The 25,621-nt window shown below is 38.9% G+C and overlaps 1 protein-coding gene across 1 annotated transcript; it reads left to right on the top strand.

Moving 5' to 3' along the window:
* The first annotated feature begins 18,931 nt into the window (after positions 1 to 18,931).
* Positions 18,932 to 23,020, top strand: LOC115925823 (uncharacterized protein K02A2.6-like). Its single transcript, XM_030989797.1, has one exon. The coding sequence runs from the start codon at positions 18,932 to 18,934 to the stop codon at positions 23,018 to 23,020; it is 4,089 nt and encodes a 1,362-aa protein (XP_030845657.1).
* The last annotated feature ends 2,601 nt before the right edge of the window (positions 23,021 to 25,621 follow it).

The raw sequence follows: 25,621 nt of genomic DNA, 5'->3' as shown, positions 1-25,621 counted from the left end.
GCTCATTTGATGGAAGGACGGAAAAGGAAAAGGATCAATTCTTCGATGATGAAATAGAACAGTGGCTACTACTAGTATAAGAGACGGAAAGGAAGAAGGAGAAGAGATGTTGGCAATGCACATCTCATGTGATATGATGTCCTTAGGATATTAGCTGAACGTTATCCCTTTGACATGGGGTACGTCAGCTTGGGTGACTCGGCTCTACCAAGGGTTCCTGGAGGATTGGAGTTGCATGGCGAGTGAAGAGGAGGAGAGAAAGGGAGGGGGAAGAGATACCAGGGAAGGAATGGAGAATGGAGAGGGAGAGAGAGAGAGACAGGGAGAGAGAGATATACAGACAGAGAGAGAGACAGACAGAGATAAAGAACAGGGAAGGGACGGAGAATGGGAGGGAAGGATGGCATGTACATGGACAGAGAGTGAGAGAAAGAGAGAGATGAGGAGGAGAGAGAGAGAGAGAGGGAGATGAGAGGAACAGAAGAACAGAGAAGAGGGAAGAAAGGCAGACAAAGGAGAGGGTGACAGAAAGAGAGAAAGAGGGAGAGAGGTTTAACGTACTTTTAGGGTATTGTTACGCAGGAAGATTTTAAGAATAGAAGAGGAGAGCGAATGGGAGAGATGATGTGTCTTTATACTAATATAGGTGTGGGTGTGGGTGCGCATACGTGTGTGTGAGTGTTCGTATATATATATATATATATATATATATATATATATATATATATATATGTGTGTGTGTGTGTGTGTGTATGTGTGTTAGAGAGAGAGAGAGAGAGACAGAGAGAGACAGAGAGAGACAGAGAGAGAGAGAAAAAAAAAATGATGAAGACTGATGGAGATGGTAGAATGGGCTGTGTGAAGTATAATCGGTGCAGGTGAAAAGAGAAGAATGTGCCGTGGGTACCAGAAAAGAAATCAGGTGAAGATGATAAAGTAGAAGGGGTGGAATAACATAACATGTACGCATGGATTGACAGTGAGTGATGGTAGCATAGTGGTTTTAACGAGGATTGTTGTTATAACACAGGTAGTATGGATGGGGGAGCATTGGTCGGTTTATCGTGACTTGATGAAGCGAGAATATTGACACAAGAAGTAATTGTTGTTAAAAGAAAGTTAGATATATTTTTACTAGTCATATGGTTGTATTGTGGATAAAAAAAGTGTTTAACAGGAATATTTTGTGTTCATATATTGATATACCTCTTGTGGGATTAAACACCCTTATAAGCATGATCCAGAATGTTATTTCTCGTTTTGTTTCGAATATGAGGGTAATGAAAGAGAAAACCTTTTTCAGGGGACATTTCTCTACCATGATCTCCTTCGAAGGTACAAGAACTCAACCGCCTCTTTCCATGCTTTCAGGTTCCCTGATTTTAAGTGCTTGCATTTGCGGCGCTAGTAGGGTTGTGGGTCTGTTAATAATTCATAATAATAATAATGAAAACAATCGGATAATAATTGATAATAATAATGATAATACTACTACTTATAACCATGATAATAATGCAATAATAATAATAATAACAATGATAATAATTTAAAAAAAAATGATAGTAGCAATACTAAATTGCTAATGATAATATAAACAATATAGACGTAAAGCGCATAGCCTACTATTATGTTCCTTTGCGCATATGAAGAAAAAGAAAAGAAAAGCAAAGAGAAAATAGGTTACTGAGTTTATTGTCATATCTGTTTAAGATTTGGAATAAGTGTATTTTGGCGGCAGAATTGAACTTATCTATCGTTTAAATGTTTGTGAGTGAGTCGGGGAGTCTATTCCATAAAACTGGGACAGCATAGGCAAATGAAGGTTCATCATACATTTTTGGTCAGAATATGAGGAACAATAGACAACTACTTTTTACTTGATCGAAGATAAGGAAAATGGATTGTTGCAGAGTATCGGAGAGAAGGGAATAACAAAAAAAACAAGAGAGGTGGAGACAGAGACAGAGACAGACACACATAGATAGAGAGATACAGAGACAGACAGGGATATATATATATAGAGAGAGAGAGAGAGAGAGAGAGAGAGAGAGAGAGAGAGGGAGAGAGAGAAAGAGAGTAAGATGTGCGTGATCTTAGGAGTGTGTGTGCGCGAGTGTGCGTTCGCGTGTGTGTGTGAATTAGTTTGTGTGCAGCAAACCTATTCCAAGTCGTGTTTACGAACCTAAGTACTCATCATTATTATTGTGATAAATTGTCGATCTAAATTCTCATTTTAATTCAGATTATACACACAAAAAAGTGGTCTAGGAATAACAGGTAGGAATTGGTATTCCATGTCCATGTAATCAAGCTAATATCATTTGAATAATCATCTGATCGTAAATACGATCTTCTGTTTACGACAACATAATAGGTATTCAGGATGTATGCATAGGTTAAGAAAATTATTTTCATAGCCATAGGCCAAAACTGTATTAAGACAACAATGAAACATAACTACATCGAAACCGGAAAATCTCTCTAATATTTCACTGCCTAAAGGTTACTTCAAGTCACCATCACCATGATCATTATCTAAGTCTAATATGTTATTGTCATTAATATGAATGTCAGTCAAGTGTATTCAGGTATTTGCTTGGAGTAAAAAGGAGTTAGATGTCGAACATTTCCTGTTCCTTCATATTTTTGCTGTTCTCAATTTCCCTGATTATACGGAACTTCTGAACCAATATGTTGAAAGCTGAGTTCAAAAGAGAAAGGAAGGCAAGATTTATATGAGTGATCTGACCATCCTTAAAAGGTTTCCTTGTAAAGTGTTTGTAGTAGTGTAGTTATTATGATTTTTATCATTCTACGATTTAAAATTGACTAGACTTGGTTGCAGGGATTTTATTTTCCTACATTGTAAGCCGAATTCACGATTCACCTGCCCCATGTTCTTACACTTCCCGTGTCAGCATTTTCCGTTTATCTTGAAAAAAACAACAACGAAGAAACAAACAAGAAAAACAAACAAATTAATTAGAAATGAAGAATATATATCAGGAGTAACGATTTGCACCTGTGACCTATTTTAGCTAGTATATCCATCCATACGTCGATGTATTCTAATTAATAGATTCAGTCATCCTGACTACATCATTTTATATTTGTCCAAATGTCTGCGTATACCTTACTGATGCTACATGTTGTTGTTAAGGAATGGTAGACGAATTAGTTCCAGGAACAGGATAAACACTCACATTTAGTATCACTCGACACTTGGCAATAACATGACCCAAGTACATAGCCACTCGATAACTGAGGAGTGATTTTCAGAGTTGAGCAGTCGTCCCTTTTCTAATTTGTTTCGTGAAGTTCTTGATAGACTCAAACCAAGACTGTCACATAATTTAATCAAGATGAATAGTGATAAAATCAGTAGAAATTAGTCAATTCAATTAAAAAATTATATTTTTATATTATCCATCATGTAATATTTTGATCTAATAGCGGTACCATTTTGTGAAGACCTTTGTGGCTACATAATTTGTATTGTGGTTAATCAATATCCATCCATCCATCAATCTTTATGGGCTATATCTATACCTGTCTATCATCGAACTTATTTATATATCTACCTATATATCTAGTATCTATCTATCTAGTATCTATACACCCATACATCTTCCGCTTTACTCACCCTATACTCAGAGCACAGACACAGAGTTTGCCCCTCGCCCTCGCCCCCTCCATCCCCTTCCATGCCTTCTGCATAATATTGTTCAGCCTCTTGCTGTATAGGCAACATTCACATTGAATCATCCCTGATTTCGTGTCATGTCATCGCTATAGCCTCCATCAAAAGGAAACTGATCATGAGGATTCTGAGAGCATATCATTACCACGTTCACCTAGCTTGCTGGCAGTGTACTAAAGGTCCCCATCTCGTCCCAATCTTTACAATTATTTTGATTTTGTGATTTATCAAGAACGACGCAATGCTTCACCATATATATATTTGTGCCAAATGACCAATACTCTTTTGTCAAGAAGCCTGGAACAAAGGCCAGTGGCGGAAGACCACATCACCCCTGATTTCTTGTTTCTTGAGAAGCTCATCCGGTTGCCATGGTAACTGTTTCTAAAGAGCATACATACGTCTTCAATACATAATCGTTAAGGGAAAAAAAGTCGTGGGAAATATAGGGGGAAACAACAACTTGCCATAAATTATTAAGCAATTGCGTGTAGTTCATGGGCACAAGCATGCATATAAGTTATCAGCCTATCAGGTAATATCAACCAAATCCCACAGGGAGTTTAGAGCTATAAAAAAACACAGAAACCATGAACTAACACTGTGACAATCCGCAAATATCAGAATAATTTCCACAAACAAACAAAGGTAAATTTGCAACAACAACATATTTACAATACAACCATATTCATATGTGTATAGTTGTTGTTGTTGTTCGTTGTTCGTTTGGTATTATAATGGCTATTAGTCAAATTTGACTATTGTTGCCAATTTCATCGCATCTCTTTCTTTTAATGTCTTGGTAAAATTATTATTTCTTTCTTTCTTTTTCCAATCTCATTTTAATATAATATTAGTCATAGTCTACAAAAAAATAAAAACAAAAAATTATAGATATGATTATGGTAGAATATAGCGACAAATATTAAACTATTTGTTACTTTTTGTCTGCTACTGTGAGCTATAATCATCTCAGTTTCCCTCTCCTCTAACCATCCCCCTCTCTCCCTCTCTCTCCCTCCCTCTCTCTCCCTCCCTCTCTCTCTCTCTCTCTCTCTCTCTCTCTCTCTATATATATATATATATATATATATCTCTATCTCCCTCTTCCACTCTCCCTCCCCTCTCTCCTTTTCTTTTTCTTAATTATAAAAAACCAGTTGGCAAACATAATTATCATCCGAGATTTAAATCAGTAAGCATACGGAGGAATCGGGGTAAAAAAATACCCATGAAGACAGAGCAGAGAGAGAGAGAGAGAGATGAGAGAGAGAGAGAGAGAGAGAGAGAGAGAGAGAGAGAGAGAGAGAGACAGAGAGAGAGAGAGGGGGAGAGAGAGAGCATGCCGAGTACAAGAAAAGAAAATGATCAACATACAGGGTATCATGCCAAAACTCTTCACAGAGAACGGGGACATAAGAGGCGACAGTGACAATTTAATGAAAAACAAGTATGCCATTGAAATATTGCTGACAATGACATTGCCCCACTCCATAGCTCGAAAGCATAAGATGGAGACCAAGGCTTAAACCCTGAATGAGAATAGTTGATATGAAGTTCAAACTTCTCGTTCCATGGCATTTCCACGACCTTCTTCCGTCCAAATATCGCAATTTTAATCTCTTCTAGGATTGACCTTTATAATGTCACCAATGATAAAAGCATTCTTTACTTATAAGATTGTCAAACAGAATATTTCAGACAAAAATTTTGTCCAATAGTTTGGGTTATTGTTGGCATACAACATTGTGTATATTGACGTTAGACTCGAATCGGTCGATTGTTGTTGTAGTACATTGTAGTTGTATTTGTTTGTTTCGTTTTTTGCTGCTGGTGGTGTAATACTTGAGGTAATTTTCTTTGTTGTTTATATACCTGTATATTGGAGAGTAAAGAAGATGTAACAAATTCATTTATATTTATTCTCACGATCACGTATCAATTAGGCCAATATTCACAGTCCACTTTCATCGTTACACCATGATAACTATCATTTCAAATGTTCCTTTTGCTCATACTGCAGTTGTCTTCGTAAGTATCAAGTATAGTTTTCTTTCTCGTATTCTCTTGCTTTTCTTGTTATCATAAACATCCTAAACCTGTCCCTGACTTCGTCTGCTATCGTAATCCGACCGAATCTGAGCGTTTCTACAATGAATATATAATTTCGTGATCAAATAATAATTTAAAAAAGGAATTTAATTCCATTTAATTCTACTTAAGCACAAACAAATCATAAATGGGAATTTGTACTGTTTATATGCGAAATACAAAATGAATGCAGTTAATTCATTAGAAATGGTAAAACAATATAAAGTTAGCCAATATAGAGCACAAATATTTCTAGTAAAACAGAGGCTATTTTGTGTATCTATAGCTTTTTTACGTTGGGGTTGGTATGAGAGAGTGGGCGAAAGAGAAATGTAATGAAATAGAGGAATATTATTCTATTTTACATTTCAGGTTTATAGGGGGAGCCGGAAGCCACAGTTATCAATATTTTTACTTGATTACTCGTTACATTTTTTTTCTTGGGATGAACTTATATGGGCACTTACCTGCCGTTGAAATGAGTCTGGTTTGAGCCCCTACAGACATGACTGAAGAAAAGAGCAAGCTATCGATTTGTGAACAGTCATGATCATGATGATTGGGGAGATCGTGCCACAAGAAAGGTTAAAAGCCAATCATGATATCATTATTTAAAGACCAAAACTTTCGTCAGATCCCATGTTTTATAGAGTCTTACATGGCAAGATAAATTACAAAATGTTTTAATTATTGTTAGAAATTCTACTCACATAATTGGGGCGACTTGATAACCCTATAGTCCAAGTTTCATTGACTAAGAACTTATACTTTCAAAATTATATCAAAAATTCAAAAACTTAACCTTAGGTTAAGTTTTCGATGATGATGCTACAACATAGTCCAAGTCTGTTGACCTGAAATGACCTTTGACCTTGACTTTGTGATCTGAAATTCTACTCACATGATTGGGGATACTTGATTACCCTATAGTCAAAGTTTCATTGACTAAGAACTTATACTTTTAAAATTATATCAAAATTTCAAAAACTTAACCTTAGGTTTAGTTTTTGATGTTGACGCCGCCGCCGCCGTCGCCGCCGCCGTCACCGGAAAAGCGGCGCCTATGTCTCGCTTTTTGCTACGCAGGCGAGACAAAAATGTCCCCATTGTAAATCTTGTTTTTAAAATGCATGCATCTTTTCTCTTCCGTCTCTTGTCGATAAAGCAAAGGAGGTGATACTTTTCTCACAGTGATAATATCCCTACTTTTGATACGCGAGCAGGCAGGCAGGCAGGGGAGCTAGTTAATGATCATCGGAGATACACTCAGGACACCCCCTATGGTCACGGTTCGAGGCAAACCTGATACCCGGTACTTGACCAACAAAGAAATACAATATCAATTCATTATCAAGGGGGAAACCCTGAGTCGAGACTCAAGTGTCCAAGTAGCCATTACACGGTAGCCTTTATCTCTCTGGTGACAAGGGCTGCTCTCTTTATCATACTGCTTGAACTGTTTTTGAATGAGCTTTTGTTCAAATAAAAGATACAATTGAGTATTGTGAAATAAGGGATCTGGGAGAAGTTGGGAAAGGTGATTATAATGTAGTATGTACATACATGAATGGAGGTTGAGGAATAACCGAAATGATAACAAATTGACCCAATCTTGCCGAAAATCTCAGGCAACGTACAAATAAATGGTCATAGGAGACTTAAACACGCATGTGATATTCTTCCAAACAAACAAAGACGAAGAAAGAAAAAAACTGAGAAATCTTGCAAATGATGCTGTTTTACTTTTTAAGCATACAAATCGTCACGATATTGGAGAAGAAATTCAATTTCAAGCAACACCATTGATTATCATAACCATACAGTGATGTATCTAGAAGATGGTCAGATGACGGATAGGGGGGGGGGAGGGGCGTAATAAATTGGGGGAGCCCCGGTTGTATTGATTTTTTTTTTCGCGGATCTGGGAAGGGGGCGGGGCGAACGGCGTACATCAGCTCCATTGTATATCATGTCGCTCTCGATGATTATAAAACCACAACATTGATTGCCTGGTTAACCAACAAAATCAAAATCATTAACCATTAGGCCAGTGACATGGTAAATGGGACCCTGGTATCACGTGACCGGAATGGTGGGTGGGTTTATTAACCGGTCTACATTAATACGATACATGAGAAGGCAAAAATCAAGACACGTTCTGCTTGGATTGTACTGTAGTGAGTGAAAGATATGGCAGAAAATCATGAAGGTTGATGTAATTTAAGAAGATTATTTAATCAAGGGAAAGAATTTTTCTAAATTTCTTCAATTGTGCGTAACTGCCGGGAACCTGACGAGGGTAACAATTTTATTCCCACACATCCAAAACATTTTTGTGGAAAATTGATCCCAGCATTTAAAACAATAACAACAATTTTGAGCATGAAGACATTTCGAGATGAAATTTTAATCCAGTGCTTCAGTAAGCTGATAGCTGATGAAATACAATTGACTTCCATGAAATTGCATGACGATCGGATACAGAGAAAAAACAGTAATCTTCGGAAAAAACGGAAAATAACAAACAAATGAAAGAAAAGGACAAACAAACACATTTTCAATGTAAAATACATATTGACATGAGAGTTATAATCATTATTTGGTGCAAAATGATAATTATAATATTCAACTCACATTCGACGTCTGTTCTTCTGGGCTTTCACCGTAAAACATTTTCTAGAAGAAAATTAGTTTATTGCGTAATTCGTCTCCGACAAAACATGTGATAATCACATTTCAGATTCCACAACAAGTGACGAAATCAATATAGAGAAAATAATGAAGTTGAAAATGCAGGGATTAGGCATATATCCATGGGGTAGCTAAATCAACTGTACGCCATCATCCGTTCTGAACTTGAAGGTTTCAATAATCCAAACAAGTTGCAATCCTTCTACGTTAAACAATGCTAGGCCTACATTGATACGATTCCTGCACTCTTGTTTTGATTTGGCTAGGAATAGTAGGATATGCTTGCAGACAAGAGGACCTAGATCCAGAAAGTGGTCGAAAACTATCACACTTTAGCCTCTAATACAGGCTCTCAAATTCTTAAACATGTATCGTATAATTGAAAAGGATCATATGAGACAACTTCTTGTCATCTTACAGACTGGAGATCAGACTAGCTAGTATGTTTATTTAAGCATCGATGAAGCAAGTCTAGGATTGACCAATCAAGACCCAGAATGAAATGTCAGCATATTTCCCTGCGGATGAAACCCACTCTCTATCAATTTCCGTCGCATATTTCCATATCCTCTAAACAAACTTTCCCGTCCAAACGTCCCTTGCCCGCCGTTCCTAAAATGAACAGTGCAAACTAACCCACTCTTCATGAACTATAGAGCATTAGTGACAGTGCAACAGAGATTAGACTACTCAGGCAAGGTATCACAAAGTTCAAGTTCAAGTTCATGATCAAACTAACATATGATTTCCGTTGTAAAATAGCTGAACAAATAAAGCTACCCCTGACAGCCTGAGCATCTCAAATGCTGAAATCATTATTCTACGTGTTCTTTAAATAGCCTATATTAAACACAGTGATCATGAAAATGCCCTTAAAATTGAATACTGTAGTTCTGTAGATGGATATTATTCATCTACATTGCTACAGTAATTATAGCGAAAATATAAGTGTATATATTTTTCAATGGATTGACCAATTAGAAAATCGCACAAACGTTTCGAATTTAAAGCAACAAAAACAAAATCTTATATTTTGTGTCAATGCAAACAGCCAACCACAAATTATCTCCGTTGTCATGTTTATCGTTTCATATTTCGTCATCCCTTTTTTCCGAATGTCAACTACTTAGGACCCAAGCATCACGTCTTCACTTTACTTGAGATGTACAGGTATGCCAGTTCGAATTGATCAGAAGGCCTTAAAATTAACCTAGCATGAGCTATTTTGTTCACACAAAAACAAAAGCCTAAACTATGGTCTGAAAATAACTCGCCAGGGCCTGAATTCAGGCTATTGCCTGAAAACTGGCATCCCTGATATTTAAGAAGGAAAGAGAAACGAAAGATTAAATCGAAGATAGTAAAGCAAGGCTAATATTGAGTCAGAGAGAGAGAGAGAGAGAGAGAGAGAGAGAGAGAGAGAGAGAGAGTGAAACAAATCTATATGCAGATACGGTAACAGCCTTTTAAGAAACTGAAATGAAATCCCATCTTTGTCATAAAACAAAACATATTACAAAACAAAACATTTTCTAGAGAATGTCTGATAATTAATCTTTTGCAGATGATTGGAAACACAAAAGCATACTTTAAAAGTGCTGGAATCTGTATTATTGGTGTGTCATAGATATAGGGTATGCGAAGTCTCAAAGGGCCATTTTCTGCATCTAAATTACTCTTGTGTTTATAGGGATGCGTGCGTGTTGTTGCTCTCGGTCTACGTGACCCCAGCAGATTTGTGCTTTCAAACGACCCAGAAAATTCATTTACTGCATAATCCCCGCGGTTGCTTACTGACAAGCGTATACACATTCATTATTAGCTGTTAGGTGAAACAATCAAACAAACTAACAAACAAACTGATGATGAGGGCGTCGTGACGAAAGCAGAAGAAAAATTTGATGAAATCAGTAACGTGAAATCCAGCATGAATGGATAATGAGACCCCAGTACCGCCCTATCGCAAGGGACATATCGTAAACAGAATGATTGTCCTGTATCTAGTAACGATTTTGCCCTTAGCGCTTCTGGGTAAGTTTAGAGCTATAAAAAACACAGAAACCATGCACTTACTCTGTGATAATCCGCAAATGTCAGAATAATTTCCCAAACCAGGTATAGACAAACCTACAAACAAATGTAAATTTGCACCAAAAAAAATATATATTTACAATACAATCACATATTTCTAAAGGTATGAATATGGTTGAATACATGTAGCGACAAATATTAAACTATTTGTTATTATTTGTCTGCTACCGTGAGCTATATAATCAAACAAACTAACAAACAAACTGATGATGAGGGCGTCGTGACTTGGAAAGCAGAAGAAACAAATGATGAAATAAATAACGTGAAATTCCGCATGAATGGATAATGAGGCCCCAGTACCGCCCCATCGCAAGAGACATATCGTTAACAGAATGACTGTCCTGTATCTAGTAACGATTTTGACCTTAGCTTCTGGGTAAGCTATTAAATATATCAACTGCCCTGAGGTTTTCAGACAGCCATGTATGGAGGGTGAACCAGTATGCAAAGGGCATGTTCGGTGTGGCAATCAGGGCCCGTCTTATATACAAAGAGTTTATATCAATCACATTATCACAACTTATTTGCGATTGATATCAATCACAACTCTGTACATAAGAGATAGGAGACTACAAACTTGCGATTGATTGGAGGACTTACGATTGATTTGGATCAATCACAACTCTTGAGAAACAACATCTACATGTATGATCAACGCCATTGCAAAAATTTACGAAATTAAACCTGATAAAACTTGGAATGTCTCTTGTGTCATCTGTTGGCATGATCGAACATGATGATGACGTATTACGTAATCTGAACATGACTTATATGGGACATGCAATAGGACAATCAAATTTACATTAATTAGATTTCTTGAGAGTACACATGTATTTGCAGTCGTGTTGATGATGGGAGGAGGGGGGGGGGGCTTTGCCAATTGTCCCATACATGATGTGCGTGTGATGGGGAACAAGACAGTGAGCAATACCACAACAAAACAAATACACAAAACAATAACATGGGGCAATAAATGAACTTGGATTTACATTCGCTCTGTGCAAGCATACATGATATATGTTATGCTTCATTGGATTAAATAATGGCTTGGTAACTGTATTAACATGCTCTCTTTCTGATAACAAACTTGTCAATACGCTCTTGACCCTTCTAAATATTTACATCCTTAGCTATCACTTGTCCTGCATTAGATCAGACTCTGCATTAGATCAGACTCTGACCACAGGTAGTAAAGACGGAAGGAAAGGGGGGGGGGGGTAGATATTGAGTCAGTTGCCACGGTAATGGACAGTGGGTGGTTCCAGTAATGATATACACTACTTTCAAGTATCATTATTTACGAAAATTAAAAAAATAATGTTAATTTGAGATAAAACTAGATAAAAGTTACCTGCTTCAACAGAGATTTGTTTACTCCATTTTTGCGATTGATATTGAAATTACTGATTTTCAATTATCACTGGAGATTTAGATTTAAATCTTCAACCAGGTGAGAAGTAACAAGGTTTTCTGCAATCGTTTTCTCCATCATCATTCACAATAAGATCAACAAGAAGACAACTACAACAAAGATTGAGGGAACAGAACGCAAATTCGACAAAAACAAACAGCCTGGCCAGGAGGGAATATCAGTTTTTATATAAACAAATAAAACATAAGCACACATTTCTTGGAACGGTATTACTTCATAGAACGGACTACAAGGGACTACAAGCTCACAAATGCAATTTTATTCTCAGAAAATGCAACTTTCTGTATAAGGACCTGAATTGTGTGTAGTGAACTATCCATGCACCTATAGCGCAAATTCAATCAGCTTGTCTTTTGGTCCCAAGTTTGTGAAGAGATGCTCGTTTATTTACTCAACGAAATACCAATTTGACTCCATTAACCTTTCTCACTTCTAGACAAACGTTTTTCAGTAATTCTGCTATAAATAGAGGGATTCTTCCACACGTGTGAGTCGATATCCTCATCTGAACTTGTCCAAACATAACCCCTTGCCTTGTATTCCACAATGAAGTCCTTGTTGCAGGGTTAAAGCGCTCTTCTTCAAGTTTTAAGAAAGGCGCAAGAAAATTCTTTCAAGCAAATTACCGCACTCGTGCGTGGTAAACGAAATATTTTCTATTGGATTTTCCCCAAAATTCTGATTGGATGCATTCGTCAAAAAAAAGTTGTAGATGTCAAATGGCCACAACATGTTTGAATTTCGAATAATTCACCAAATGATTGCTTTACGTATCCTTCTTTTTGCCTCAGTAAGATGGGATTTGCGACACCCTAATTGAGGAGACTCCACAGTCAACACACCCGGTTCACAGTAGTTATTCTGTGATAATTTCCTTACAATTATTATTGTTAGCTTGCATTATTTGTACATCGAATTTGTTAGATTTTGTTCATATAAAATTCACGCCAATTATGTTTCCCTTTGTTTTGATGTGATTTGTATATTTTGTATGTTTTGTTTTGTTATAATTCAGTTACTGGATTTGTTTGCATATTTTTACTTCAGGTCAATGACTCTCTTCAGACAGCCAGTTCAGGATAAAGTGCGTTACCGTGAAAATGAAAATTGCAATGATTAAAAGTACTTGAAATTTAAACGTCTGGTATCATGGATATGGGGGCGACAATTTGGTTGAATTTTAAAGGAGAAAATTGGTAACCCACTGGTTGCATCTCCACACATAATATGGAGGGGGTGGGGGTAATGACGACAACAATACATAGCGAGCACCTGAATTGTTTGATCTACAAAATGCAAAATAAACTGTTCTATTCAGAAATGATTCTAAAGTGGTTTAGTCTGTCACCATCCTCTTGAAATCACTCACTCTAACTCAATCTCTCCAGGAGTAATGACCTCTGACCTCTCTCTGAGGGATTCTCATTATCACACATTGTGGGTTTAGAGGGGGTGATACGTCACTCAATTATTGAAAATACACACGACAGAGCAGAGGCGGATTCCGGGACGTTATGTTCCCCATCGCCCCCACAAATGCGATTATCAATCCTACATATTCTCAGTACAAACATGAACAAAAATTTAATGTGCAAAATTCGATTGCGCTCATACTAGGTTCACAGAATTTCGTGAGTATAGAGCCACTCCATAACGTGTATGGAGAGCCAAAAATGGAGATAAAAAGAAAATTTGTGAAATGAAAAGAACTCATCATAACTTGTTAGCAATGCAAACAAATCAGATAGGATAGACCTGATGAGGTAGCCGCTAGGATGGGGGGGGGGGGGGCTGTTTGTTTTATCTATTAAACCTGTTTCGGACATTAAGACATTACGAGAAAACAAATACTTAAAAAACATGCTACTGGGCGTACTGCCTCATTGCGAAATAAAAGTCCTAGAAGGGCTTTTATTTTTAAGAAATCTACTCAGAAAACATATCAGAAAATCAGAAATAAATTCAATTCAAATGTTGATACATTCATAGATATACATAGTGCATTCAAGAATTAAAAGAAAATGTATGCAGTTAGGATTTAGGCGTAAACACATTTTTTTTTTTTTATTGAAAAGGTATCTTAAATCTACGCCCAAGCGATATTTCCATCTGTTATTCACAGGTGCGAAAGTTCCAACTGCTTCATATGCAACAGCCGTCTTTGATTCAATTTTTATGCCCATGCTCTTACTCCCATCACCCCCCCCCCTTCTCTCTCTCTCTCTCTCTCTCTACGACTCTGCCCACCACACCCATCTCTATCTTTCTCTCTGTCTCTCTCTCTACTTTTTCTCAGCTTTGGACCTTAGATTAAACGATATTGATTTGCAAAATTGGAATAATGAAGTTTATAGAAATCGTTTAAATTATAGGCTTTTTAAACAGGAAGGTGGTCTGGAGAGCTATTTGTTGAAATTGGACGTAGGTGACAGGATACCTCTTTGTAAGTTTCGTTGTGTTAATAATAAGCTGCCAGTTACCAAATGTCGTTATTCATCTGATCAACATCTTGAGTTATGTTCCCTATCTAATATTAAGGTACAGGGTGATGAATTTCATTATGTTCTGGTGTGCCCAGCTTTAAATGACTTTCGTAAGCAGTATGTTAAAGAATATTATTACAGTAGATCAAACGTTATCAAATTTCATCAGTTTTTCAATGCAAATTCTGCTAAAGAAGTTAAAGAACCTTTCCAAATTTTGTAAGATCATTATGTCTAATTTTGGATAATTTTGTTTGTCCTTTTGAATACGTTAGAGTTATATGTTTTAATTGGTTGTTGCCGTTTTTAGTAGCATAGTGTACATACATGTATAAAGTAGTGTTAGTACTGCCAGTTGAGATGTAGGGTATCATGTATTTTTTTTTTTTTTTTTTTAAGTAGACCTATATCCTAAAGCTTGTCTTCATTTGTTTGTTGTTCGCTACCACGCAATTTTTTGTTTTTAAAGATTTCCTGTGTGTGTTTAAAAAAAAACAAAAACTATATGAATCATTGTTGAACATTATACATGTACTATTCAACTGTATTTCTCCCATGCCCCAGAATGGGCCGTTAAATAAATTAAAAAAATCATTGTCGTTGTCTCTCTTTCTGCCTCTCCCCACCCCCTCTCTCTCTCTCTTTCTCTCCCTCTCCTCTCTCTCTCTGTCTGTCTGTCTCTCTCTCTCTCTCTCTCTCTCTCTCTGTCACTTGCTCAGCCCCCTCTCGTTTTTTACCCTTGTCTCCCTCCTTTTACTTTATCTTATCCAAAACATTATTTATTTATCACTTTTATGTATATGTCCTCTCTCTCTCTCTCTCTCTCTCTCTCCCTCTCTCTCTCTCTCTCTCTCTCTCTCTCTCTCTCTCTCTCTCTCTCTTCCCCTCTCTGATTGACCTCGATAATATGGGTTAAAGATGAAGTTGAGTTCTGGTCATGCGATTGCATTGTAAAAGAAACGGTGTGGAATCGACCAGAAAAGGTTGATCATCTAGCATATAAGAATTTGTGTGTATTGCAAGGTTCTGGAATCATCAAAATGATAAGAAATTTGGCCAAGTCTTGGTAAAGTTACAAACACTGTACACAGAAAGATGTATATGGGACTACATGAACACTTGGCGTAAAAAACCGGCCCCCCCCCCCCCCGAGTTTTACGAACATGACATATTTAGAATAAGAATTAGGCATTTGAAGAGCCATGCTTTTCAGGGAAAATGTCTTACCTGATGTTCTTCCACACTTGCATAATAAGAATGATAAAGTTCACAAATTATTTTTCACCTCTTCCCAGAACTCAACTTTCTCTTTAAACATCGTGTTCATGAGCATTGCAATAATGGGATTCTACTGACATAGAAACATGTTGAGGTTCAGAAAATTCATACTACGAATTTGACATGTCTTTCAGCACTAGTTTCATTAGAGTGATACAAAGCTGCGGGTATGCTTCCAGTTCCTTTACTCTACGAAAACCACATGGTTAAAATGACAAAGATTAATCCAAGAAGTTACTAGTAACTTCTTGGTTAATCATTGATTTTTGTTTTCGAATGATCATATTAAAGATACCATGTCCCTTTTGCAGCCAACATCAGATTATGTAGAACTTTGCAAGAATTATGAATATGTCATGTATGTCCTATTTGTGAAATTTAAACGTTACCAGTTTCTTTGTTTTCAAATTATGCAAGGAAACTTGTTTACTTGCTAGACTTCACTGTCATACACTATTGAGTGACCGACTGGCTTTTTTCTTCTTTGGTAATAACATCCAAAAAATGAGCTGTAAAGAATACATGAGCATTTGTCTTCATCAATAACTTTCGGCAGCCGCAGATAATCTGCGGTGGCCTCAGGGTCACCATAGGGCGTATCCCTATCTTTACAGTCCGTACGGGTCACCGTGGGATTATAACGCGGAGTTATAACTGTTTTCATTTCTAGGATCGCCGTAGCGATTAGACACGCGGTAGTCATGCCGTAGAGCGGTTCCACGGAGACCGTACGTCAGCCTTACGGTCACCTTGCGATTTATACACTCCATGGGTGAAGCGGTAGCATCAGTATGGCCGCACGGTCGACGTTTCGACCCCTTCGGCCTCATTGTATTTGTCAAAAAGCTACGGCCGCCGCGGGGACGCCCTAAGGCGACCGTGCGTCATCACTTCAAAGGCCGTACGGCAGCCGCAGATTTTCTGTCTCCACAAATTTAAATTATGCAGTGCGGTTTCCCCGAATGTGACCGCTACAGTTTGTGACCGTAGGAATGCTGCGGCGGTCCTATAACCGCTATTGGCCGTAGGTGTTGAGTACAAACAAATAGTGCTCCATAACACCCCCCCCCCCCGTTTATTCGCCGCTAAATATTTCTTACGAAAAAAGAAAGAAAAGGGCTCATTACCCCTCCCCCCCCCCCCCCGCTTATTCGCCGCTAACTATTTTCTCACAAATTGGGCCCCCACCCTCACCGCCAGCTAGATCCGCCCCTGAATACCACAGAAATGAATACTGGATAGATCATCATGGATGCTCATGAAAGTAATGTATTGTAATGAATTTATGCTCCGACACCTGACCAACTGTGCACTGCTACACAGGCGTAGGTATTTTTTTTTAAATCCCAAAAGGGCAAACAAATTTTATTGAATATAAAGCATTTTCATCTCGTTTTTAGATGCGCGAAGTGGCAATCTCCACGTTTACATTGTAAAAGTATCGGTGGATATTTGAATTTGAAGTCATTTGTACCATATTCGACTTTAGGCAGATCTATACGGCTAAATCCGTGAAGCCCTATAGTAGTAATAGAGCTCAGGAGAATAGGTTAAATTTCATTCGAAATCACTTGGGAATAAATGTCACTAGGTGCTATGTCTCATTTGCAGCCGACATCAAATTCCGGCTGTAGAACTTTGCAGGAATTATGAATATGTCACGTATGGTGCATTTTTTTGGAACAATCTCCTCCTTCTAGTTCGCAATGATAGTTCTTTAAATACATTTAAACCAATGCTAAAAACACATCTGTTTAACCCTAAAATGGCCGGGTCTTAGTACGGCCGGGGGGGGGGGGGCATTATGGCCCCCCATAAGATGTCGGTCGTCAATCGGCCGATCTCCGCGAAAAATTGCACGCATGTCAAGTGAAGTGTATAGAATACTACGATAATTTCAATTTTTTGAAAAAATTACTCATTTGCATATTTATGGTAATTTATGCAATTAAGGTCATAAAAATCACATTTTTACTCATAAATCATATATTATTCATATTTAAGCATTCTTTTTCACTTGTTTTTATAATTTCTTATGTATTTCATTGTTTTTTAACTTATGTATTTTATTGTTTTTGTTGTTTTATTTCATTTCTAATTACAATTCAACTATTTTGACCCCCAAAACAACCACCTAAACTTTTAACAAGACCCAAAACTCATGTTTGATCTATTTCTAGGAAAAAATGTCCATATGTTTTGTACACAAATCACGAAAATGAGCAATTTTCGAGCTGACATGCAAAGACAAAAGTTCACGTGACTTTGTAATCGTAGGTCCAATTTTCAACAAAAAAAAATTAAAAGTTGTGCAAGACTCGAAGGAAAAAAGTCAGCGAGCGGCGGGGCGGCTGAAATATAACGATTTCTAATACTTGTGTACCACCACAAATATTAGATATTTTGAAAAATCTGAAAAAAAACATTGAAAAAAACAAAATAACGCCTTTTACGTCGTATTTCAGCCAATGCCGATGTTGGCTTTTTGTTGGCATTTCCGTGTTGTTTTTATTACCCACAATTAGCCGGCTCATGTATTGTTATTCTTAATTAAATAATTAATTAACGGTCACCGTGTTTTTTTTTAAACTGGAGCTGAATTGATATGATCGTATTGGCTCAATTTCACACATTTTGGGGTCTAAAATTACCTTCATAGCAATTTAAGGTTCTATAAGGGCACTAGAAATATCATAGATAAGAATAAGAGCAATAACCATACACTTTGAAGGCATTTGCGGTCTGAAAACAGAACTCAACTATCCCTTTAACATAGGCTTCCTTAAAATGAGTTTTAAAGGTAGATGAGAGTTTGTCTACATCAATAACCCACTTCTAATAATGGCCCAAATTAAACTGATTGAATCTTCTCGCAGCACAGAACGTAACACCTGTAGTATTCTAAGATACCATAGAATGCGGAATCAGAAATGAGCTGCTAGATTCAGCAGCATAAGAATACAGGTGAATAATGGAAGCTGAATAAAGTACCATGTTGAGTTCAAACTTGATTCATCTGCTTGTCTTATTCGAGTTATCTCACATACACATCTAACAGTAGCAACCATGTTAGTATGTTACACTGGCGACGAGGATGCTTGTGGACAAAACGGATTGTGAAATGCTCTAGTTTGATTTTTACTAGCTGACTGCTAACTTTTCGCCATGGCATCGCAAGGCATGCCGAGCTTACCGTGTTTCGACCCAACGTCGGATCCCACGTCTCTTCTCGTGCGGTGGGAACGTTGGCTACGCAGATTCGAGGGAGCTATGGTCGGGTTTGGCATAACTGATTTCAAGCGCCAGAAAGCTCTTTTACTTCATTTTGGAGGAGAAGCACTCCAAGATATATTTGAGACTCTCGACACTGATAACCAGCAGCAGCGAACGGTGGATTCTCAGCAAACAGATCCGCCAAGTCAGTCTCAATTAGATGAACGTGAGTACACAGCAGCTAAATGTGCCCTCACAAACTATTTCACTCCGAAGAAGAACATTCTATATGAAAGCATTGTATTTAGGCGTACAACCCAGCAAGCCGATGAGTCAGTCGATCAGTATTGCACATGCCTTAGGCAGATAGCAACCAAATGTGAATTTGGTAACCTTGACAGAGAGCTCAAAACTCAGATCATCGAAGGCTGTAATTCTGACCAGCTAAGACGCAAAGCCCTGGAGAGGGATATGTCCTTGACCGATCTCCTTGAACTTGCTAGATCATTATCGCTATCTGCTTCCAGAGCTGCAGAAGTCGGGCGTGAAAGATCTGGTAGTGCTAGTGTCAACAAAGTCTTCACACGCCATGAGCGCACACCAAATCGCAGACAAACTTTCAAGACTTCTCAGTCCAGGCATCTGTCTAATAATGCAAAGCAGTGTTTCTACTGTGGAGGCGAGTATCCCCATCAGAATGAATGCCCAGCTAGAGGACAGAAATGTCGTAATTGCGGGATACTTGATCACTTTGCAAAAGTTTGTAAGTCACGGAAGCAAGCCCATCACTCCAAGTCTGTCAGAGGTCAAGTTAGCGAATTGACCACGAGTAATGCTGCAGGCGATACAGAGGAATATGGGAGAGACTGCGAATATACTTTTGGCATCAAGCAAGTGAAAGGAAAACGACCCCGTGTCTCCATGACACTTGAAGACACCGACATTAGTATGCTCGTCGACACAGGGTCAACCGTCAATGTAATAACGGACACCTGTTATCAGCGGCTGACAAAGCACCCAACACTAGACCAGAGTAATAAAGTACGTGTTTATGCGTACGGCAGCAAGACTCCTCTCAAGGTTCGTGGAACTTTCGAAACCGAATTGACCTTCAGAGACAACACCGCTCAAACAACCTTCTACGTGGTCTACGGAGATTCTGATAATCTGTTGAGTTGTGACACTTCAGAATCGCTAGGCATCGTCAAGCTCACATATGCCGTAACAGCTGACGACATGTCATCAAGCTATGCCGACCTCTTCAACGGGCTAGGAAAACTCAAGGACGTGAAGTGTAAACTTCACATTGACGAAACTGTAAAGCCAGTAGTCCAGCCCCATCGCAGGATTCCATTCCACGTTCGCAAACAGACAGAAAAGGAACTGCAGCGTCTCCTTGATTTGGATATCATTGAACGGGTTGGTGGTGAGCCAACACCTTGGGTTTCGCCGATTCTAATTGTCAAAAAACCCAAGAGTCCAAATCAGATCCGCATCTGCGTGGATATGCGTGCTCCTAACAAAGCTATTCAGAGAGAACGCCATTTGACCCCCACTATCGACGAGATCATCGCGAAAGTAAATGGAGCTCGACACTTCGCGAAGTTGGATCTCAACGCTGGTTACCACCAGATAGAGCTCGCTGAGGAGTCGCGTTATGTAACTGTCTTTTCTACTCATGTTGGCCTGTTCAGATATAAGCGACTCAACTTCGGAGTCAATTCCGCAGCAGAGGTGTTTCAGCAGATGATACAAACCACCCTCAGTGGTCTTGATGGAGTTCTGAATATCAGCGACGATATTCTAGTGTATGGCCGTACACCAGAGGAACTCAACGACAGGCTTGAACAATGCCTGAAGCGACTGCAAGACCATCACCTCACTCTCAACAAGAACAAATGCGAATTCCGCAAGGAAAGGATGGAATTTTTCGGCCATGTTCTGAGCGCTGAAGGAGTATCACCTGACCCCAAGAAAGTACAGGCCATCATCAATGCGTCGAATCCATCAAACGTTCAGGAGGTGCGCAGTCTTCTGGGACTAATTAACTACTGCGGACGATTCATCCCCGATCTTGCGACGCTGTCTGCTCCTCTACGCAATCTTACGAGAGAGGAGGTAGAGTGGCAGTGGACAGGAGATCACCAGAAAGCCATGACTAACGTGAAACAGTGCCTTGCAGCAGGATGCACGAATGCGTTCTACGACCCAGACAAAAATACTCAACTACTCGTGGATGCCAGCCCAGTTGGCATCGGTGCTGTGCTGGCACAGAAAAGCAGAGATGGAGAGCCCTCCGTAGTCGCATTAGCCAGCAGATCTCTTACGCCAGTAGAACAGCGGTATTCACAGATAGAGAGGGAGGCCCTGGCGATAACCTGGGGCATTCAGCACTTCCATCTCTATCTTTACGGAAACACATTCGAAGCTGTCACCGACCACAAGCCTCTGGTGACTATATTTAACAACGCTCATAGCAAGCCTCCGACGCGAATTGAGAGATGGATCCTCAAAATTCAAGAATACGACTTCACTGTCGTGTATGAGCCTGGAAAGTCTAACCCAGCAGACTACCTGTCCCGCCATCCGCTGCCGACTACTGAGCGCACAAGCCGCGAAGAGAAGGCGGCAGAGCAACATATCAACTTCGTGAGCGTGAATGCAGTACCAAAGTCAATGAAGCTAAGCGAAATCCAAGACGCGACTAAACAAGACGTCGCGTTGAGTCTTTGTATGCAAGCTCTCAGATCGCGAAATTGGAAAGAAGTGATAGAAACCACTTCATCTTCAGATGTAGCGAGATGCCTTCAGAGCTTCTACAATGTTCGCGACCAGTTGTCAATCGCACCCAGTGATGATTTTGTGTTACGCGGAAATTGCATTGTCATCCCACAATCCCTATGTGATCGCGTAATTGAGATTGCACATGAAGGCCATCAAGGCGTCGTGAAAACCAAGCAACTTCTGAGAGAAAAAGTGTGGTTTCCTGGAATTGATCGCATAGTTGAGCGTAAAATAAGTCAGTGTTTACCATGCCAGGCCACGACAGTAGGGCCAAGTCCTCGTGCACCACTTCAAATGTCTGACCTGCCGAATGGTCCTTGGGAAGAAGTAAGTGTAGATTTCGCTGATTTGCCCTCTGGAGATCATCTTTTAGTGATTATTGATGATTATAGTCGATACCCAGTTGTAGAAGTCGTATCGTCGACGTCAGGGAAAGCTACAATTCCAAAGCTCGATAAAGTTTTCTCATTGTTTGGAGTCCCGCAGATTGTAAAATCCGATAATGGTCCGCCATTCAACGGCGATGAGTTTAAGCAGTTCGCAGAATACCTAGGCTTCACCCATCGCAAGATAACGCCGCGATGGCCACGTGCAAATGGTGAGGTAGAGCGGTTTATGCGCACGTTGAAGAAAGTCCTCCGCACTGCACATGCCGAATCCAAATCGTGGAGGCAAGAGCTACATCGATTTCTTCGCAACTATCGCGCAACACCACACACAACCACAGCACAACCTCCGGCAACAATAATGTTCTCGAGACCTATGCGCACACGCCTGCCAGAGATATCACGTGAAGGAAGTGACTCAGAGCTACGCGAACGCGACAAAGCAAAGAAAAACACCATGAAAGCTGATGCTGAACGCCACATGTCGTTCAGACGTGTTCCCCTCTGTATAGGAGACACGGTTCTAGTGAAGCGTGAAGGGTATGTTACTAAAACAATGACACCCTATGAGCTAGAGCCATTGGTAGTCACCGATGTCAAAGGCTCGATGGTCACAGCAAGTCGTGGATCACAAAAGATAACACGCAACACGTCTTTCTTCAAAGCCTTGAAGGAATACCTCCCAGCTGAACCAGTTTTTGTAGAAACTGAACAAGAGCAAATAGAACAATTCAGTGCTCCTGATGACTTGTCAGATGACAATGAACAAACCAATCCGACTACCCCTAACGTTGAGAGGTATTCGAGCCGTACTCGAAACCCTCCAGCTTACTTGAAAGACTACGTAACCAAAGTTAAGGTCAAGAAGTAGCGTGATACATGTTAAGACTAACATTCATCAAAAGTGTTAAGTAATGATACGACATCATTCATCTTATTTTGTTAATCATTTATGTGTAATGTGTATGCAACAACAGTCTGTAATAAAACAGAGATATTCAATAGTTTTAAGTTATAAATATGTACTCTTGATGTTTTACTACTTTGCAGCACGAAAGCCTGTACGGTACTTACACACTATACAAACTAAAGGAAACGTTTTCGTTTTAAAGCATATAATAGCAAGTCAGCTATTGTCACAGTCCTAGTCTTTGCTGTTTTAGTTTTTAGTTTTGACAAATCATTGCATGCCTTTTGGGCGTACTGACAAACTACAACAGTATGTGTAAGTGATCTTATAATAATAAGCTGTTTACATTGTATTCAATTGATTAGCCATTTTATAATAATAGGCTGTTTACATTGTATTCAATAGTTTAGCCATTTTAGTGTTTAGTTATTCAAAATGTTTAACTTTTGACTCGTGTTTTCAAACACAATCCATGTTTGTTTTCAGGGCTGCATGCTGTTGTAAAGTTTTAAAGTTATACCATTCAAAGTCGTTCAGGGTTGATAAGGAAAACTTTGTATTTGAAGAAACTTACTCTAAAAGTAAGTCTCCAAAGTGTTCGATCCTTAGTGTATATAAGTGTACATAGTTTCACACATTCAATTAGGGCGATCATGAGAAATACGCCTGATAGTCGTTGCCACACATACAAATGTTACATAGGAAAGAAAACAGTTCACACAGCAAGTGAAAACATTGTTCTGGTTAAATTTAAAGAAGATTTAATTTCAGTTTTATGTCACAATATGCTTTCTCATTGTAATGCATGTTTTCAAATAACATGGGGAGGGATGTAGTATTCTAAGATACCATAGAATGCGGAATCAGAAATGAGCTGCTAGATTCAGCAGCATAAGAATACAGGTGAATAATGGAAGCTGAATAAAGTACCATGTTGAGTTCAAACTTGATTCATCTGCTTGTCTTATTCGAGTTATCTCACATACACATCTAACAGTAGCAACCATGTTAGTATGTTACAACACCATTCGTTACAAGGGACTAAAAATCAGACTATTACTAAAAATGATAGCAATCACTAAAGTCGATTTCACAATTAATGCTCGTTATTTTCCCACTAAAAGACATTTGAGGGAATTTCTATAAAAAAATTATCTTTTTAAAACTTTTATTTTTCAAACAAAGGGAAGTTCTAAATTAGTGTTATCTTTCAAATGCCGTTGGAATTTAACCTTTGCATTGGGGGGGGGAGCGGGGGGCTGCAAATGGGACATATTTTTAACAATACACGTTATAAAATCACCCACTAGTCATTATGGGCTGGAGATATCTATAGGCAGGAACAGTCCCCCAAGCAGGAAAACATGTCCTCCTTTCTATGTGAGGGAAAACAAGAGCACATCAGGTAGATCCATGTGACGGAAAATCTTCCCCTTCCATTTGCGATCGAAAATGTAGAAGGTAAAGCTTGAAAAGGGATGTTGACTTTTATAATTCATGAACGATATTTTTTTTTCTCTTCCTGTTGCGATTCCGGATCCGCCGTTAGACGAAGATTTTTTCTTGAGAAACACTGATTGGTCATGACCATGCCTATGCATGGTGAATTGTGCTTGTTAAATGTAACCACATTTTATAACACATTTACTGCTGAAGTCAAGAAACATTTACTTTAAAGCCATATCATTATCCTTTGACATGAACAATTTGATGCAATATCATGAGTGTAAGGTATATTATATTGTAAATAACCGTCAGATTATCTCGTTCAATTCTATATTCATGATATTGAGCGAATATACCTCTATACGATACCTTTTTCTGCCTTTCAGCCTTCAAAATTCACTCTCCAATCTGTTCATCCGGAGACATGCCATACAATCCCTGGTTCATCTAATGGAATGGATCAATATAACAGGTGGTGGCTAAGAATGCAAAGTACAGACAACCCAGTCTACCGTCATCACCGTCATACACGAGTTCGTACGACGCGCCAGCCCTGATGAGTTGATCGCAACAAAACCACACTATGCAACACGAGACCGGTCAAATAATGAATCTGAGATGCCCATGTATACGGTCCTCTGTAATTATGATCTCCTCTTTATTATCAAAAATGTCTGCTTTGTGCTGGAAACCTTACAAAAAATGTTCAGAGCCACGTCACAAGTTTGATTTTTATCTATTTTCCGACGATAACCAGCACGCTTGTTAGCATTCCGAGCTCGATGTGGTTTCATGTGAAGTAGGGGTCAGCCGCATACCCCTGCGGTGCAATGTCTCTTGTAGGGTTAGGTCCCCGAGACGTACCACCTATCCACGGACACGTGTGTCGGTATGACCTCACGCTGTAGCTACCCTCATCAGCTAGGGAGGGATAAAACATTAGACTTGTCTTCAGACTGAACTGGACGTACTCGGGTGTGTTCATGCAGGTCATGTATAGCTTCCGAGTTAGCTCACTTTTCTCAAACAGAATACATCACTCTACCCCTCCCCCAAACATTATCCTTACAATATGACTACGAGGGTATGCTCTCTCTCTCTCTCTCTCTCTCTCCT

This window comes from Strongylocentrotus purpuratus, unplaced genomic scaffold, assembly GCF_000002235.5.
Source record: "Strongylocentrotus purpuratus isolate Spur 01 unplaced genomic scaffold, Spur_5.0 spur5_contig_843, whole genome shotgun sequence".
In the NCBI taxonomy this organism is placed as follows: Eukaryota; Metazoa; Echinodermata; class Echinoidea; order Camarodonta; family Strongylocentrotidae; genus Strongylocentrotus; species Strongylocentrotus purpuratus.
The sequence above is the reverse complement of the archived record's forward strand: the minus strand, read 5'-3'. Positions and strand labels throughout refer to the sequence as shown.

Coding starts and splice junctions, on each gene's coding strand:
- LOC115925823 (XM_030989797.1), top strand. CDS start 18,932: ATGGCATCGCAAGGCATGCCGAGCTTACCGTGTTTCGACCCAACGTCG.